General features: G+C 42.8%; 1 protein-coding gene across 3 annotated transcripts in view; it reads left to right on the top strand.

Moving 5' to 3' along the window:
- Positions 1-17648, top strand: part of LOC140741701 (host cell factor 1-like) — a 126309-nt gene that overhangs the window by 31300 nt on the left and 77361 nt on the right. For all 3 annotated transcript variants that reach the window (XM_073071990.1, XM_073071991.1, XM_073071989.1), the window contains exons 7-13: positions 1339-1518; positions 4333-4689; positions 8809-8984; positions 11558-11755; positions 14015-14242; positions 14996-15097; positions 16422-16641. In XM_073071990.1, coding sequence (XP_072928091.1) covers positions 1339-1518; positions 4333-4689; positions 8809-8984; positions 11558-11755; positions 14015-14242; positions 14996-15097; positions 16422-16641 — 1461 coding nt within the window. The remainder of the gene's footprint in view (positions 1-1338; positions 1519-4332; positions 4690-8808; positions 8985-11557; positions 11756-14014; positions 14243-14995; positions 15098-16421; positions 16642-17648) is intronic.

Below are 17648 nucleotides of genomic sequence, written 5' to 3'. Positions count from 1 at the left end.
ATAGAAATAGAGCTATTTCCGAAGATACAAGCAAAGGAGTCGCAGTTAGGCACCATCATCCTCCTACGCTCCACCCAGTATCTACCTCTACCACCATCCCTAGCAACATGTTTCACTCTATACTGACATACCAGTATACTTTCTTCCAATTCTGGCCCTTCATATTAGCCATTTCCACCGTGGGAAAAAGTCAGTGATTATCTTTGCCTTTTATCATCTTTTACACCTCTATTAAAACTCTGCTGTCATCCTTCTTCGCTTCAAAGAGAAAGGCCCTAGCTCACTCAGCCTAACATCATAAGACATGCCCCCATAATCCAAAGTTCAAAGTAAATTTATTATCAAAGTACATATATGTCACCATACACAACCCTGAGATTCATTTACTTATGGGCATTCAAGGTAGATGCAAGAAGTACAATAAAATCAATGAAAGACCACCCCCAACAGCACAGACAAACAAACAATGTGCAAAAGAAAACAAAATATGCAAATACAAAAAGAAAAGAAAGAATGCTAATAAATAAATAATCACTAAATATCAAGAACATGAGGTGAATAATCTTTGAAAGTGAGTCTATAGGTTGTGGGAACAGTTCAGTGAAGGGACAAGTGAAGTTGAGAGGAGTTATCCCCTCTGGTTCAAGAGCCTGATGGTTGAGGGGTAATGATTGTTCCTGTACCTGGTGGTGGGAGTCCTTGATAGTGGATGCTGTTTCCTTGAGGCAGTGCTCCATGTAAATGGGCTCAGTGGTGGGGAGGTCTTTATGTGTGATAGACTGGGCTGTATCCACTACTTTTTGTAGACTTTTCCATTCAAGGTCTTTGGTGTTTCCATATCAGGCTGTGGTGTAGCTAGTAAATACATTCTCCACCACATATCTATTGAAGCTTGTCAGAGTTTTAGATGACATGTCATTCTTTGCAAACTTCCAAGAAAGTAGAGGTGCTTCTCGGCTTTCTTTGTAATGACGCTTATGTGCTGGACCCAGGGCAGATGATAATCCAGGCAATATCCTGGAAAATCTCTGCACCCTCTCTAAATCTTCCACATCCTTCCTATAAATGAGGGCAACCAGAAATGGAACACAATACTCCAAGTGTAGTTTAATCATAGAGTTTTATAGAGCTGCAGCATTACATCGTGGCTCTTGAACTCAACCCCTGAACAAATGAAGGCCCGCTCCTTTTTTTTAACCAACCTATCAACTTGCACAGCAACTTAAGGATTTGGTCAGAATTAGATTTGTGAATATAAATGAGTGTTCTTCAAAGCAGAGTTCTGTTTGTGTACCAGTGTGCCTTTCACCTATTATTTCCTCTACTCTTTCAAACTAGAAACAATGACTTGGACTCAGATCTCAACGGAATCATTTGAGGATAACATCCCTCGTGCCAGAGCTGGTCACTGCTCAGTCTCAATAAACACACGTCTGTATGTGTGGAGTGGTCGAGATGGCTACCGGAAAGCTTGGAACAATCAAGTCTGTTGTAAAGACTTGTGGTATCTTGAAACAGGTAGGTGCTGATTAGGGGTTTTTACAATTAGATAGTATCATAAGTTGGGTGGCATGATAATGTAGCAGTGGTATGAAGATTTACAGTGCTGGTTATTGGTGTTCAGTTCCCGTCGCTGTCTGTGAGAAGTTTGTGCGTTCTCCCCGTGATCACTGGGTTTCCTCCGGGTGCTCCTGTTTCCTTCCATAGTCCAAAGACACACCAGTTAGAGTTTAGTGAGTTGTGGCTTTGGAAGCATGGTGACACTTGTGGACTGTCCGAAGCACATCCTTCGATCGTTGAAGCAAATGATTCATTTTACTGTATGTGACAAATAAAGCTAATCTTTCTTTAGATGGCAAACTCTGCAGCAGCAGTATTCTGATGCGAGTGAATGATTTTGATTTACTTATTATCACATGTACATTGAAACATACAGTGAAATGCGTCTTTTGTGTTAACAACCTGCAGGTGTGCCGGGGGGGGGGGGGCAGCCCGCAAATGTCGCCACACGTAGCATGCCCACAAGGTCCAGCAGAAAAGTACAAGCAGCAGCAACAACAACAATAGGAAAACAAGTCCCTTTCCCACCTTCTCACCTACTCACAGACATTGCAAGTTTAAAATGGTGATGGTGTACCAGTAAGCAGGCTTAATTTGTCCTAGATGGTATCAAGTGTTCTTGAGTGTTGGACCTGCAGTTATCCAGGCAAGAGGAAGGTATTCTGTCCCTCTTTGTTAGAGGGTGAGAAGGCAGTGGTGTGTTTGGAAATGAGAAGGATATCCAGCCAGTGACCTGGTCCAGTAGCTCATTCATTATGTAGCTGGCAGTATTGAGTTTACAGTCATTATAACTGCTAGGATGTTAATTGGGGAACCTGGTGAGTAATGCCTTTGGTTGTTAGGTGGTTATTGTCATCTGCTTTTGTGCGAGAATGTTACCTATCGTTTACCAGACCATTTCTGAATGCTAGATTCAGGTACAGTTAAGGCCTTCTTCACATTACTACCACACAACATCGAGGGCCGAAGAGCCTGTACTATTCAAAGTTCAATGAGTTGGGGGGATAAAAAGGCAAGGGGGTATTTTCGTGGATTGCTCCCAATATGCCAATATGCATCCTTTGAACAGTTGCCTTTTCACTATTCAACACACACAATCACACAGTGCTGGAGGAACTCAGCAGGTCAGGCAGCATTTATCAGGTCCTGATGACCCAATACGTCAACTGTTTATTCCCCTCTGTAGATGCTGTCTGGCTTGCTGAGTTCTTCCAGCATTTTGTGTGTGTTGCTCAGATTTCTAGCATCTGCCATTTTCTCTTGTTTTAGAGCAAAGCTATAATTGGTCAGGGAATGTGTTTGAGCAAAAGTGGAAAGGGGACATTAGGAGAAACAGCAAACCTAATCAGAAAAGTTGGTTGAAATGAGTAATATTTAGAACATAAAACATAGAACTTAGAAAAGTACAACACAGGAACAGGCCCTTCAGCCCACAATGTTCTGCTGAACTAATTAAACCAGTAATTTGCCTAACCAAACTAACCCCTGCTGCCTGTATAATGTCCACATTTTAACATACTCTATACATTCATCCAAGAGCATTTTAAATGTTTTATCTACTACCACTTCTGACTACACTTTACAGGCACCCACCTGTACAAAAACATCTCCTTTTAACCAAATGCACGTGCTCTAGTAATAGATGTTTTGATCCTGGGGGAAAATGGTACTGGCTGCCTCTCCATAATCTTGTAATCTATCATGTCTTCCCTCAGCCTCTGACACTCAGGAAAAACAGCTCAAGTTTGTTCAACCTCTCCTCTTGCGCTGTAATCTAGCCAGCATCCTGGTAAACCTCTTTTGCACACTCTCCAAGGTCTTCACATACTTCCTATAAAGCGGAAACCAGAACTGAATGCAAAACCTCAGATGTGGCCTAACCGGAGTATTATAAAGTTGTCATTTAACTTCCCAACCCTTGAACTCAGTGCCTTGACTAGTAAACACAAGCATGCAGTATGCCTCTTTATCACCCTATCAACCTGTGTAGCCACTTTCAGGGAGCTATGGACTTAGATCTAAAGATGGCCCTGTACATCAGCACTATTAAAGAGATTAGTTTTATTAGTCACAAGTACATCAAAACATGCAATGAAATATGCTGTTTGCATCAATGACAAACATGGTCTGAGGACATGCTGGGGACAACCAGCAAGAGTCACCATGCTTCCTGTGCCAACATGCGTGCCCACAACTTACTTACCCATACTAAACATTAGAAAATGGGAGGAAACCAGAGCATCCAGAGGAAACCCAAGCATGAACATACAAACTTCTTATAGACAGTGGCGGGAATTGAACCCTGGTCATACAATTACTGGCTCTGTAAAGCATTATGCTAACCATTACACTCCACTGCCACACACCTTAACAGCGATTAAGTGCTTGGAATTACCTCACTGTAAAAGAACAAAGGCAGAGGAACAGAACAAAGTAGCTAGTGCTGTTTGAGCTCATTTAATGAAATGATTTCCTCCTGTACTGCGCCACTCAAAGGTAGTTGCATTAAGCAAGTATGAAATAGATAAAAAATGAAGCAATGTGGTAAATCCTGGGGTAAAGCTCATTGCCAGGCAATGTTCATTGCTTATTTGCTCTTGAACCAAGTTTTCAGCAACAGAGTGAAGGATAAAGTTCTGGAATCATTCATGGTGAGAAAGCAGTGGCTATCTGGGTCAAATTACCCTAAAGGTACCACCATTTTCCCCACATGTACTTTCCATTGCCATTTATATTAATGAAAATTGTGTTTCCTCTTTTCCTTTCTAATAGAAAAGCCACCTGCTCCTGGCAAAGTTCAGCTGGTTCGAGCAAGCACCAACTCCCTAGAGGTCAGTTGGGGAGCAGTACCCACAGCCGACAGTTACTTGCTTCAGCTCCAGAAGTACGATGTGCCAGCAACCACTGCTGCCGCTGTGACCCCTTTGACAAACTCGGCCATCCGGCCATCCAGCAGTCCTGCTCCTGCAGCCACTGCTCCAGCTTCGTCCTCACCAGCTCAGTCAGGAATCCGCATTGTTACGCAGGCTGCTGCCACGCCGGGAACGCAGACTGCCCCCCTAACTCCTGCTGTAACGTCACCAGCTGTACTCAGGATTCCTGCTGCCGTAGCCACTCCACGCACACCAGGTAAAGAACCTATTCCTATAATTCTGGATAGAAAAATGATTAACGGGTGCCTTGTTTAATATATTTATTGCACAAAATTTCCTGGCGTAAGGACATGTATGCTGTCGTTACTGTGCGAGTTGCCCTCAGCTGATGTGAAAAGATTTTTTATGAACGATGAGTTGCAGCAAACCATAAACACAAGATATTCTGTAAGAGCAACACACAAAATACTACAGGAACTCAGCAGGTTGGGCGGTGTATATGGAGGGGAATAAACAGTCAATGTTTTAGACCAAAACCCTTCATCAGGGGCTGGACAAGAAGGGAAAAGAAGCCAGAGTTAGAAGGTGGGGTCAGGGGGAGGAGTACAAGTGGACAGGTGATAGGCGGGTAGGTGGGGGAAGGAAGTGAAGTGAGAAGCCGGCAGGGGATAGGTGGAAGAGGTAAAGGGCTGAAGAAGGAGTCTGATAGGAGAGGAGAGTGAACCATGGAAGCAAGGGAAAGAGGAGGGGTACCAGAGGAAGATGATGAGCAGGTGAGGAGAAGAGAAAAGGCAAGAGGGGAGCCAGAAGGGGAAATGTTAGAGAAGTTAATGTTTATGCCATCAGGTTGGAGGCTACCCACAGATGGAAAATGAGGTGTGGCTCTTCCAGCCTGCGAGTGGCCTCATCATAGAAGTAGAGGAGGCCATGGACTGACATGTCGGAATGGGAAGTAGAATTAAATTGGGTGACCACCAGGAAATTGCAGTAAATTTCATGGTAATGATAACTTCATGAAGTTAATGGCGGTTTGGGTGTGTAGTCAGATAAAATATTGATGGTTGAAAAATAATTTAGATTTATTTATCACATGTACATCAAAACATACAGTGAAATGCATTGTTTGCTCTAACAACCAACACAACCTAAGGATGTATTGGGGGCATCCTGCACGTTTTGCCACACATTCCGGCAACAACATAACATGCCCAGAATGTTCAGCAGAAAAACACATTGAAACAAGGTTACAACAGTAAATCAAGCCCCTTTACCACTTCACACACACACACACACACACACACACACACACACACACACACACACACACACACACACACACACACACACACACACACACACACACACACACACACACACACACACACACACACACACACACACACACACACACACACACACACACACACACACACACACACACACACACACACACAGTCCTCCAACCCCAGGTCAGGCTGCCTCTAGTCCTTGACTCCACGCTCTCAGACTCTCAAGCATTTGACCTTCATCTTTGGATATTGCTGACCTCTGGGTATTGACTCTATGATTCTCTGATCACAGGTTTGACTTTCAAGCCTATATCCTAGGAATCTGCATATGACTGGCAGATGTCAGGAAAAGGGATAAAATTTGCTATCCTGGGTTCATAGTTGACAGAAACCAGCCCTTTAACTCAACTCGTCCGTGGCAACCAAGGTGTCAGTTTGAGGTTGTCCCATTTGCCTGTGTTTGGACAATATCCCTCTAGGCCAGGGGGTCCCCAACTTTTTTTTATGCCATGGACCAAGACCATTAAACGAAGGGTCTGTATATCATTTCAATCCATGTATTTGTCCAAATGTCTTGTAAGCTTTATAATCGTACCTACCTCCACAGGTTCCTCTGGCAACTCAGTCCATACCCCCACCATCTTCTCTGTTAAAAAGGTTGACCCTCGGATCCATTTAAAATTCTCTCATTTCACCCTAAACCAATAGCCTCTAGTTTTAGACTCCCTAACCCAGGGGAAAGACTGTAACCTTTCACCTTATTTAGGCTTTATCTCTTTGTAAAGTCACCTCTCAACCACTTGTACTCCACAAAAGTAAAGTCTCAGCCTCTTGAGCCCTACCAGTCCTGGTTACATCTTTTTGACCCTTTTCTGCACCCTTTCCAATTTAATGACATCTTTCCTTGAGTGAAGGTGACGAGAACTGAACACAGAACTCTGAAGTGTAGTCTCACCAACATCTTAGACAGCTGTAATGTGACATCCCAACTCTTGTATTCAATGCCCTAACGAAGCAAGGGTGCCAGATGCCATTTTTGCCACCTCAACACTTTCAGGGAATTATGTCCCTGCACCTTTGGGTCTCTCTGTTCTACAATACACTCCAAGTTCTACCATTTACAATGCAAGCCATTGCCTGGTTTAACTTACCAAAATGCAAAAGAGCAGAGTTTAGTAAAAAGAAGCCTCCGCTTAAGTAATGTTAGTTATTGGGGAAGCAATTTGACAATTAATGAACATGAGATTCTTCAGATGCTTGAAATCAAGAGCAACACTCGCAGACCAGGCGCAGCTGCCCAGGGGAAGAGACGCTGGAGGATAGTGTGGTGTAGCAGGCATCCATGCTAAGTTTTGGGCTGGTCCCTCCCATAGGTGCTGCCCTCTCGTGTTCACTCGGTGAAAGATAAGCTGGATTGAATTTGCAGATGCACTGGTGCGAGATGGGGAACTGCTGCTTGTTCTTGCAGTTGTGGCCCCAGGACAGCATCCCATGCATCACCAATCTACAGGCCATGACACTCAGAGTTCGGCTGTATTTTATGTTTTTTGTAACGGTATGTTTTACTACTATCATAATTATATGTGCCTTGTGCTGTGTATGACTGTTAGTACTGTGATTTGCACCTTGGCCCTGGGGGAGCACTGTTTTACTTGGCTGTGAACCATTCAACTTGAACTTGAGAATGTTGGAGGAACTCAGCAGGTCCATGGAGAAGAATAAACAGGACTTCTGATGAAGGTTCTTGGTCTGAAACATCAATTCCCCTCGATAGATGCTGCCTGACCCGCTGAGTTCTTCCAGTACTATGTGTGTGTTAATCTGACAAATAAAACAAAGATCAAGAGAGTGCTGAGAAAGCACTTGGAGTTCAGTTTCAGAGTACATGTGTTGTGTGGGAGGAGTTTAAAGATATTTTTGGGAATTTCTGGAAGTTATGTAATAGGGTAAGTTATTACAAATAATTCTCAGGTTATGTAAATAAAACAAATACTAAAAGTCAGTGGAGAGAAACATAACATTTTACAGTAATGACCTTTAATCAGAATTCTGGTAATATGTATTCTAATGCAATCACCAACCTGAAGCCAACTCTGTTTCACTCCGGAAAAGCTGCCTAACATCCTGGGGACTTCAAACGTTTCTGTCTGTTCTTGTGGATTTTGTGCCATCTGCAGATCTTCTTTGCTTTTAGATAAGAGAGTACCAGGTGATTGTGATGAGACCATACTAGGAGCAGATGGTCAACTATATTGGAGGCTACAGACAGGGGAGGAGATTAGTTTTGCCCTTAAATAGTGGGGTTGTCAGATGAAAGTTGGGAAATATGCAGTGAGGCTTCAAGACAGTTAAGTCAAGTCCAGCAAACGGGCAGATGCAGTATAATGTGGGAAGTGTATTGTTATCCAGTAAGGCAGGGTGAAATTAGGCTGACAGTTCCAGAGTCATTTTTACAGATTGCTGCACTGTGACTTTGTCCTCAGCTGAGATGTTAAACTGAGATCCCTCTACTCTGAGGTAGGATTAATGGTTAGAAGGTTATTTCAAAGAAAATCAGGGGAGATCCCCCTGGGGTGTTGGCCAATATCCTTCACCAACACCAACAGTGAAACCTAGCAAATATTGAAAGGCCTAAATAGAGTGTAAAGGATGTTTCCTATAGTGGGAGAGTCTAGGACTGGAGGGCACAGCCTTAGAATAGACAGATATCCTTTCAGATCAGAAATCAGGAGGAATGTCTTTAGCCAGAGGGCAGTGAATCTGTGGAATTCATTGCCACAGATGGTTGTTGAGGCCAAGTCATTGGCTATTTAAAGCAGAGGTTAATAGGTTCTTGATTGTTTAGGGCACCAAAGGTTACACGGAGAAGCCAAGAGAATGGGGTTGAGAGGGATAATAAATTAGCCATGTTGGAAAATGGTTGCTTGCATATTAGTTGCCATTTTTGCGATAGTGTAACAGACTGCACTTCAAAACTATTTAATTAGCAGTTGATTGTATAGAATGTGCAGTGATGTAGAAAATGCATATCTTTTGGTTCAATGGTTTCTTTAGAGTACTATTTAATCAACCTCTTCTTAATGCAGGCACCACAATGATTAGGACAGCAGCAAGCCCAGCAGTAGTCACATCAGTAGCTTCAACCACACCCCTCGTCACTGTACAACGGCAAGTTGCACCTCAGGTTAAAGCACCCATCACTGTAGCAACACTTCCACTGAATATTCGTATGGTGAGACCAGCACAGACCACAGCAGGGACTGTAAGTTTTTGCTTCTTTGTGGTTTTTGTGGAGCACTGCATGCGCAGGTGGATTCTTACATCCTGTGGCTTAAAATTGATTGTCTCAATGCCCTCAATTCTTTTGTCAAACTTCCCTGGGTATCAGTGCATGCAGCATAATGAAACGCTTTAGGAAATGCAATACAGCTGCCACAGCATAAGCAAAGCCAGTGAGGTGAGACAAATGTTTAACTGTCACACTTACTGTTCAAGAAACAAACTGTATCAACGTTAGTATGTGTACCGTGTCAGATAAATATTTTTGTTGGCATTTCAATGTCTGTTGTGCTTCAGAATCATGTTTATTATCACTGTCAGGAAATTTATTGTTATGTAGCAGCAATATAGTGAATGCATTTTTAAAAATTACTGAGTTACAATTAAGGTGGAGATTGATAGTAAGGTTCAATGATTCCATTTAATATCAGAGAATGTATACAGTGTACAGACTGAAATTCGTACTCTATGCAGACATCCACAAATCAGAAGAAAACCCCAAAGAATGAATGACAATAAAATGTTAGAAGCCCAAAGCCCCCTCTCTCCTTCCCACTCACAAGCAGCAGCAAAGCATCAACCCTCCTCCGTCCCCCACTTATTTCAGTAGGAAACATCAGCACCCACCACCCACCAAGCAAGCAACAGCAAAGCCCCCAAAGAGAGACCGTGATCTGCAGTACAACGAAAACTAATTATTCACCCGACAAATCGACATGCCACCAGCTCTCTCTCTCTCCCCCTAACAAGGGACAGAGAGTTGCGCTCCTTCTTTACAGCGAGAGGAGAGACCAACAAGATGAAAGAACTCACTGATAGCGACAACTAATTAATCCAATGATCTGCTTCATTGCATTTATTTTGAGTTCTCCACCTCAAGAATAGGCAGCAAACTCTCCCCACCATTAAGAGAATGATTGCTCAAGTACAGCCTCTGACAACTGATCCACTGTTTACGATGTTCCGTGTCTCCCGCAACACCTCAGTCGGCAACGCCGGCATGGAATCAGCTCATCCACAGGGCCTTATCCCAGAGGCATGCATCTTCCAGACTACGTCCTGGGGATATCGAAAAACGCCCCGGTCAGTAAGCTACGGAAGCGGGAACCATCACCGTAAAGAACCGCAGTTTGGGTGCAGCTGTAGATCACGGACTCCGACAAAACCCCCTCCACCTTGAAATGGAAATAAACTACTTTTGCAGATGGGATCGAAGAAGCCACCCTCTGGTGGCATCTTAGCTCTGCCCCTCAAGGGTATGAGGAGAAGATCATTCAGAAATCTGATATTGGAGGAGAAGAAGCTGTTTTTGAATCATTGAGTGTGTGCCTTGAGGCTCCTGTACCTCCTCTCTGATGCTAGTAATGCAAGAGGGCTTGTCTTGGGTGGTGAGGGTTGTCATTCGTGCATTCATAAAGATTGACATCATTCCCTGACTTCACCCACTGTATGTACTCAGCAGATTCCCAACACTCGCACAATGCTTCTGTGTCAGGGAAAAGAAAGGAAGAAAGCAGCATTCCCACTAGTGATTACTATCCTATGAATGTAGCTCGGGAGGGAACTAAATACTGGATACATGGATTGGTCAGGTTTAGAAGGTTGTGAGCCAGCCGTTGACAGATATAGGGTGGTTATGTAGGTGTACAGTGTGTTGGCCTTCATTAGTCAAGGGGGTTCTGTTCAAGAACTGCTCGGTAATGTTACAGCTCAGTAAAGCTGTGGTTAGACCACACTTGGAGTATGATGTTCAGCTCTGGTCACTTCATTGTAAGAAGGATGTGGAAGGTTCAGAGAGGGTGCAGAGGAGATTTAGCAGGATGTTGACCGAATTGGAGAAGCACGTCTTATGAGGATGGGTTAAGTGAGTTAGGGTTTTCTGTTAGGAACAAATGAGGATGAGAGGTGATTTGATAGAGGTGTTTTAAGATTGAGAGGCATAGATAGAGTGGGCGGCCAGCACCTTTACCCATGCAGTGGCCAACACCAGAGGGCATTCGTTTAAGGCAAGTGGAGGAAGGTTTGGTGGAGATGGTCAAGTGGGATTTTGTATGCAGAGACAATGGGGGTCACTCACTGCTGGGGGTGCTGAGAGGCTGATACAATAGAGACTTTAATATAGGCACTTGGATGTAAGAGAAATGGAGGGTTATGGGCTGTGTAGGAGGAAAGGAGGAGGAGATGATTGTGATGGTTGACAAAACACTGTTGGCCAAAGGGCCTGGACTGTGTTCCACTGTCCTGTTCAATAAACTTCATCTTCACAACCCAAGATGAAACAGTCTCTCTCTGCACAGCCATGTTGTTCATTCAATTGCTTTGTTTAAGATAATGGGAATCAGAATCTCTACTAATAAACTAATGTTTAATTGAATTTGGAACATTTTTGCATTGTCAATTTTTAAAATATATCTAGAAACAGTGGGCTCCTTTGCCTACTTATAGGCTCTTGAAAATGTATTGTCGATGAAGGACAATATTAGTATTGCATTGAAGGTTTATGTGTGATCCCATTCTTGTTGCTTTTGGTAATGTTTTTTCTCTCCTTTCCCTCAGCCACTTACCTCTAGCCCACAGATGAGTGGAATGGCAGCTCTGGCTGCTGCCGCTGCCGCCACTCAGAAAATCCCGTCAAGCACAGCAGTTACCTCAGTTGGAATCCACCCTGGCACAACCATGGTGAAAACAGTGGCAGTAACACCTGGGGCCAGTACTTTGCCAACTACTGTGAAAGTGGCCACTCCATCAGTCATGGTATGTAATTTCTGTGAAGAGACGGTGGAAATGCAATTGTTTTAGTCAAGAACTCTTCCACTGAAAAGCAGAAAGAAGTGGGATGATTCACATTCCTTATACTGGTTCCTCTCACCGACAAGACATAGAAACATAGAAAACCTACAACACAATACAGGCCCTTAGGCCCACAAAGCTGTGCCGAACATGTCCTTACCTTAGAAATTACCTAGGGTTACCCATAGCCCTCTATTTTTCTAAGCTCCATGTACTTATCAAATGTGCAGCAAATTTTTTAATTCCTTGAAAAACTAATTTAACCTTCCTTTTTTCATAAAGACAGCACTTAATACAGCATCATGTTCCCAAAGCTGATTGCCTTTTAGATGGTGGTACTTAAGCATCATGATAGGACCATTAAGTTTGGACACATCTAGGCACAAGTCATCTGTTCTAATTTCTTTGTTTACAGTGTAGGAGAGCACCTGGAAAATATAAAGACCATAAGGTATGAGATCAGAAAGAGGGTAGAGGAGCATCACTTTTTATTCTATCTGGGTATAGCCTCCAACCTGATAGCATGAATATTGATTTCTCCTTCTGGTGAAACAATTTTTCCCTCTTACTTCTTCTCACATGCCTGTCACTACCCCTGGTTCCCCCCCCCCCCCCCCTTCCCTTTCTCCTGTGGTCTGGTTCTCCTCTCCTACCAATTCCTTCTTCTTCAGCCCTTGATCTTTCCCACCCAGCTGGCTTCACATTGTCTAGCTTTCTTCCTTCCCCTCTTCCCACCATTTTATTCTGCTGTCTTCCTCCTTCCTTTTCAGTCCTGATGAAGTGTCTTGTCCCGAAAGTTCAACTGTTTATTCATTTCCATAGATGCTGCCTGACCTGCTGAGTTCCTCCAGCATTTTGTGTGTGTTTTTTTGAAGTTACAGCTGCGAGGTTAAATGAATTCTGCTACACACAAACCTGCACAATTAGCCTCTCGCCTTGTAAAACTTTCTGAGGCACTTCCATATTCTTGTAACCTTTTCCATTTTGCATAGAGCATACGACACGAAAAGCCCTTCGTGTCGATCTTTTAACCCACTCCATTATCAGTCTTGCCCTTCTCTCTCATATAGCCATCCAGTTGAGAGGGGGGGAATCTCATTGAAACCAATGAATATAGAAAGGCCTAGATAGAGTGGACGTGGAGATGTTTCCCATAGTGGGGGGTCTAGGACCAGAGGGGGGGGCCCTCAGAATAGAGTGAGGTCCAGAGTTGATGGTGAATTTCTTTAGCCAGATGGTGGTGAAACTGTGGTGACTGTGGAGGCCAAGTCATTGGGTTTATTTAAAGCGGAGGATGATAGGTTTTTGATTAGTCAGGGTGTTGTTACAGGGAGAAGGCAGGAGAATGAGGTTGAGAGGGATAAGAAATCAGCCATGATAGAATGGTAGGGTAAACTTGATGAGCCAGTTAGCCTAATTCTGTTCCTATGTCTTATGGTCTTATTTTTCTACCATTTATTTGCCCATCTAAGAGTCTCTTAAATGTTCCTAATGTAACTGACTCTGGTACTATTCTTATCAGTGCATTCCATGTACTTACCACTCTTCTGAGTAAAGAGAAACTTCTTCTAATATCCCCTCAAAACATTCCTCTAATCACCATAAAATTCCTGTGACATCTCCCCGAAACTTTTCCTCTACTTAACTTAAATGGATGTCCTTTGGCACTAGCCATTTCTGTCCTGGAAAAAAAATGCTAAGCCAATAGGCTGTCTAGTCTATCTATGTTTCTTGTGAGCCTCTATCAAGTCACTTTTCATCCTCCTTCGTCCTAGCTTGCTCAGCCTGTCCTCATAGGACATGCTCATTAATCCAGGCCACATGCTAGTAAATTTCCTCTGCACCCGCTAAGGCTTCCACATCCTTCCTAATATAATGAGGCAACCAGAACTCAACACAACATTCCAAATGTGGTTTAACCAGAGCTGTAACATTTTCTTGCATTTCTTACACACTTTTCCACCTCTGCTTCCATAAATCACTATTAAACTGCAACATAGATCACAATTCATGGGGTAGGTGCAATGAATTCAAGTGCGCACTTGGATTTGTAAGATTTTTTCTTAGTGTGAGACTGTCCCCAAAACCTGGAGGAGTAGATTTGGCACGTGGTAGGATTTTATATCAAAAATCTTTAGGTTGTTGCCTCGTATGGTGCAGGCATGACTTGCTTCCCGGAAGTCCTTTCACTTACCCTGATGTGAATTTGTGTTTGCTTTCTAGGTCAATGCCCCAGCAACCTCAATGTTAAAGACTGCTGCTGCTCAGTTAGTGACTCCAACTCATACTGCCACCACCACTGCTCCAGCAAGACCCATTATTACAGTGCACAAATCTGGCACCGTCACTGTCACCCAGCAGACTCAGGTGGTCACCACCGTGGTGGGAGGGGTCACCAAAACAATTACGTTGGTTAAGAGTCCCATTACCATGGCAGGAGGAAGCACGCTGGTAAGGAGAGTGACTCTGAGATTGTAACCATTGCTGACTTCTAATCAGAGGAATTCAATTATCTTGCATTTTGATTTCAAATTTTTACACAGGCTGTTTTTAAAGTTTTCAAAAGCCTTTAGAAGTCAAAGGCATGCTTACTTCAGTGTTGATACTGATCATTGGGTCTCCTCTTAACATATTCTTTATTTTCTAAATTGAAATAACATTGTGTATTTGCAAAGCTTCCATCTTTAATTGCATGTATCTACACAAGAAATGTGTTAAACTCATGAGTGGCCCTATTTGTAGCATCTAGCACATGACTTTATGGTGCCAGCTTTCACTAATTGGGGTTCATTTCTAGCCACTGCCTGTATGAAGTTTGTATACAACTCGGTAACGGGTCCTTCAGGCCCAATTATGCCCATGTGATCAATTAACATACTAATCAATATGTCTTTGGGATGTGGCAGGAAGCCAGAGTACCTGGACAAAACACACATAGTCACAGGGAGGACTGTGACAGATAAAACTAATCTTTAATAAGAAAATATTCTTTAAAATGGGCAAAAAATTTAAAGTCTTTAATAATTTATCTTGGCCTATCAAAGGAGGTTGAAAAACAGTTGGCATTATTAACTATGAAGGTAAATGAAGTCTGATGTGTTCTAGATGTAAATAAATGTCTTTTTCTCTTGGATTGTAAAAGTACTGTTGTAATCTTCCAATTGTTTTACTTGAATTGTAAATTTTCACTCTTTATTGTCGTAGATTTCAAACCTAGGCAAAGTGCTAACCCTACAAGCGAAACCAGGGCAACAGGCCACCATCTCCGGCACAGGCTCTACTGGGCCACTTACACAGATCTTCCAGGTTGGCAAATTTCACTAGCTTCACAATTGAGGGGTTTGTCTCTCACCATTTGTTTCTCTGTGTTCTTCCTTGAAGTACCTTTACTGAAAAAGAAAACCTGCAATTATTGGTACAAAATGTGAACGCTGCTTGTTAATAATGACTATAACTTAGTGAAAGTTACCTTTTTATTGCCTTTGAAAGCTCATTTAATTAATTCCAGCCCAGCAGCTTGTTGGTTAAGTACATTGGATCAACACACACAAAATGCTGGTGGAACACAGCAGGCCAGGCAGCATCTATAGGGAGAAGCACTGTCGACATTTCGGGCCGAGACCCTTTGTCAGGATGCTTGAATTTCCAGCATTTGTAGATTTCCTCGTGTTTAAGTACATTGGATCTTTGTTATTGGTTTGGGGATATGGGAGCAATGTCCCACCTAAACTGAGAACTGTGCGGTTTTAAAGAACGGTGTTTGCAAAAGTAGACACTTGCCTTTGCAGCAAATAGCCTAATTCTGTGCATTCAATTGCCTTAAATGTTAGTTTAAATGCAAGAGATTCTGCAGATGCTGGAAATCCAGAGCAACACCCAGAAAATGCTGGAGAACTCAGCAGGTCATGCAGCATTTATGGAGAGGAATAAACGGTTGGTGTTTTGAGGCAGGACTGGAAAGGAAGACAGAAGAAGCAAGAGTAAGAAAGTGGAATGAAGGGAAGGAGTACAAGCTGGCAGGTGATAGGTCTACTTATAATTCCTCTGGGAGCCACTCAAACCTGTTGAAGAATCCTTGGGGAAATTATTTTTAAGTCTCTTGCTCCTGAGGTTGGGGAAAAACTAGATTTGTAACTCGTTTAGATTCAAATTAATCTCAAATTAAACCTAGTCTAAAATATACATTCAAAATGAGCATAGAACAGGATCAGACCCTTCAGTCCACAATGTTGTGCTGAACTGATTAAATTACTATTCAAATGCCCAACTAAACTAATCCCTCCTATCTTCACAGTATCGATATCCTTCCATTTCCTGCACATTTATTTGCCTATCTTAGAGCCTCTTGCAGTCACCACTGCCTCAGGCAGCACGTCCCAGGCAATTATACATAATAATTTGCGGCTTTATGTTAACACCTATATGCTGTAACAAATAAAATTGTAATTTGCAAATTGTTCCGTTTATCTACAACCATCTCATTATTCCAATTTATCATACAGAGTCAGTTATCCTTGCAGTTCTGCTGTTTGCATTTGTGATGAAGACTATGGGACCAGCCTACAAGTTGCTTTATAATATTGAATCCACTTTTCTCATGGCTTGTCTCTACTTTTGTTTAATTCAACAGACTAAAGGTCAACTGCCTCCAGGGGCCACCATATTAAAGCTTGTGACTTCAGCAGATGGAAAACCTGCTACCATTATCACCACCTCCCAGGCAGGCAACGTGGGCCTTAAGCAGACACTTGTGAGCCTTGGCAACATGTCACCTGCCTCTTCTAAACCAACAACCACCATTCTCAAAACTATCCCTATGTCTGCACTTATTTCACAGCCTAGTGCCACAGGTATGGCAGAGTGAGAGATACTCGTTTATTTTAATATAAAATAATTTTAATATATTTTTATATAAGTACACTTTGGTAGAGTGTATCTGGTGTTCACTTCTTTGAATTTGTTTTGCTTGTCCCTCTTTACACAATCCAAAAATAACAATTGTCAAGTCACCTAGTTCCCCAGGTAACTTATTTCCATTCCTGAATAGCGCACACAAGATACTGGAGGAACTCAGTAGGTTAGGCAACATCTATGGAAATGAATAACCAGTTGACGTTTCAGGCTGAGACCCTTCTTCAGGACTGACTCTTGTGTTTACTATTTCCTTTCCTAATACGTGACACGGTGTTTCAGTTGAGATTCAGATTTGTCACAACTACATTGAAGCATACAGAGAATTATCTTTCTTGTGTTAACAACCAACACAGCCAAGGCTGTGCTGGGGGCAGGCTGCAAGTGTCCCCACACATTCCAGTGCCGATGTAGCATGCCCACAATGTTCAGCAGAACAACACAGACACAACAGAACAAATCATCAACAGCAAAACAAGTCCCTTTCCCTTCTACCGATCCACCCCGCCCCTCACACACACGTAGAAAGGCCCCAATCCCTGGACAGGCTGCTTCTGGTCCATGGCCTTGGCCTCTCAGGCTCACAGTAATAGCTGAGTCAATTGTTTTATTAAAGGTTGTTTTATGAATTGAACACAAGAACGTAGGAGGGGCAGTAAGTCTCTTGGCCCCTTACACCTCCTCTATAATTAAAGGTGGAACACACTAAGAACATCTTAATAATGATAACAAGACCCCATAAAAAGGAAGCAATCTCTGTCACTAAAGGAAATCGAACTGAGCAAACTAACTGGGCTAAAGGCTGACAAGTCCCTTAGCCCTGATGCCCTTTCTTCTACAATCTTCAAGAGAGTAACTACAGATATGCTAGATGCTGTGGTTGTTATTTGCCAAAATTCCTTGGATTCTACGGAAGTCAAAATGGATGAGGGGTAAAAAGCTGAAA

Source organism: Hemitrygon akajei, chromosome 19 (genome assembly GCF_048418815.1).
Source record: "Hemitrygon akajei chromosome 19, sHemAka1.3, whole genome shotgun sequence".
Taxonomy (NCBI): Eukaryota; Metazoa; Chordata; class Chondrichthyes; order Myliobatiformes; family Dasyatidae; genus Hemitrygon; species Hemitrygon akajei.
Note: the sequence above shows the minus strand (reverse complement) of the source record. Positions and strands in the feature narration are given on the sequence as shown.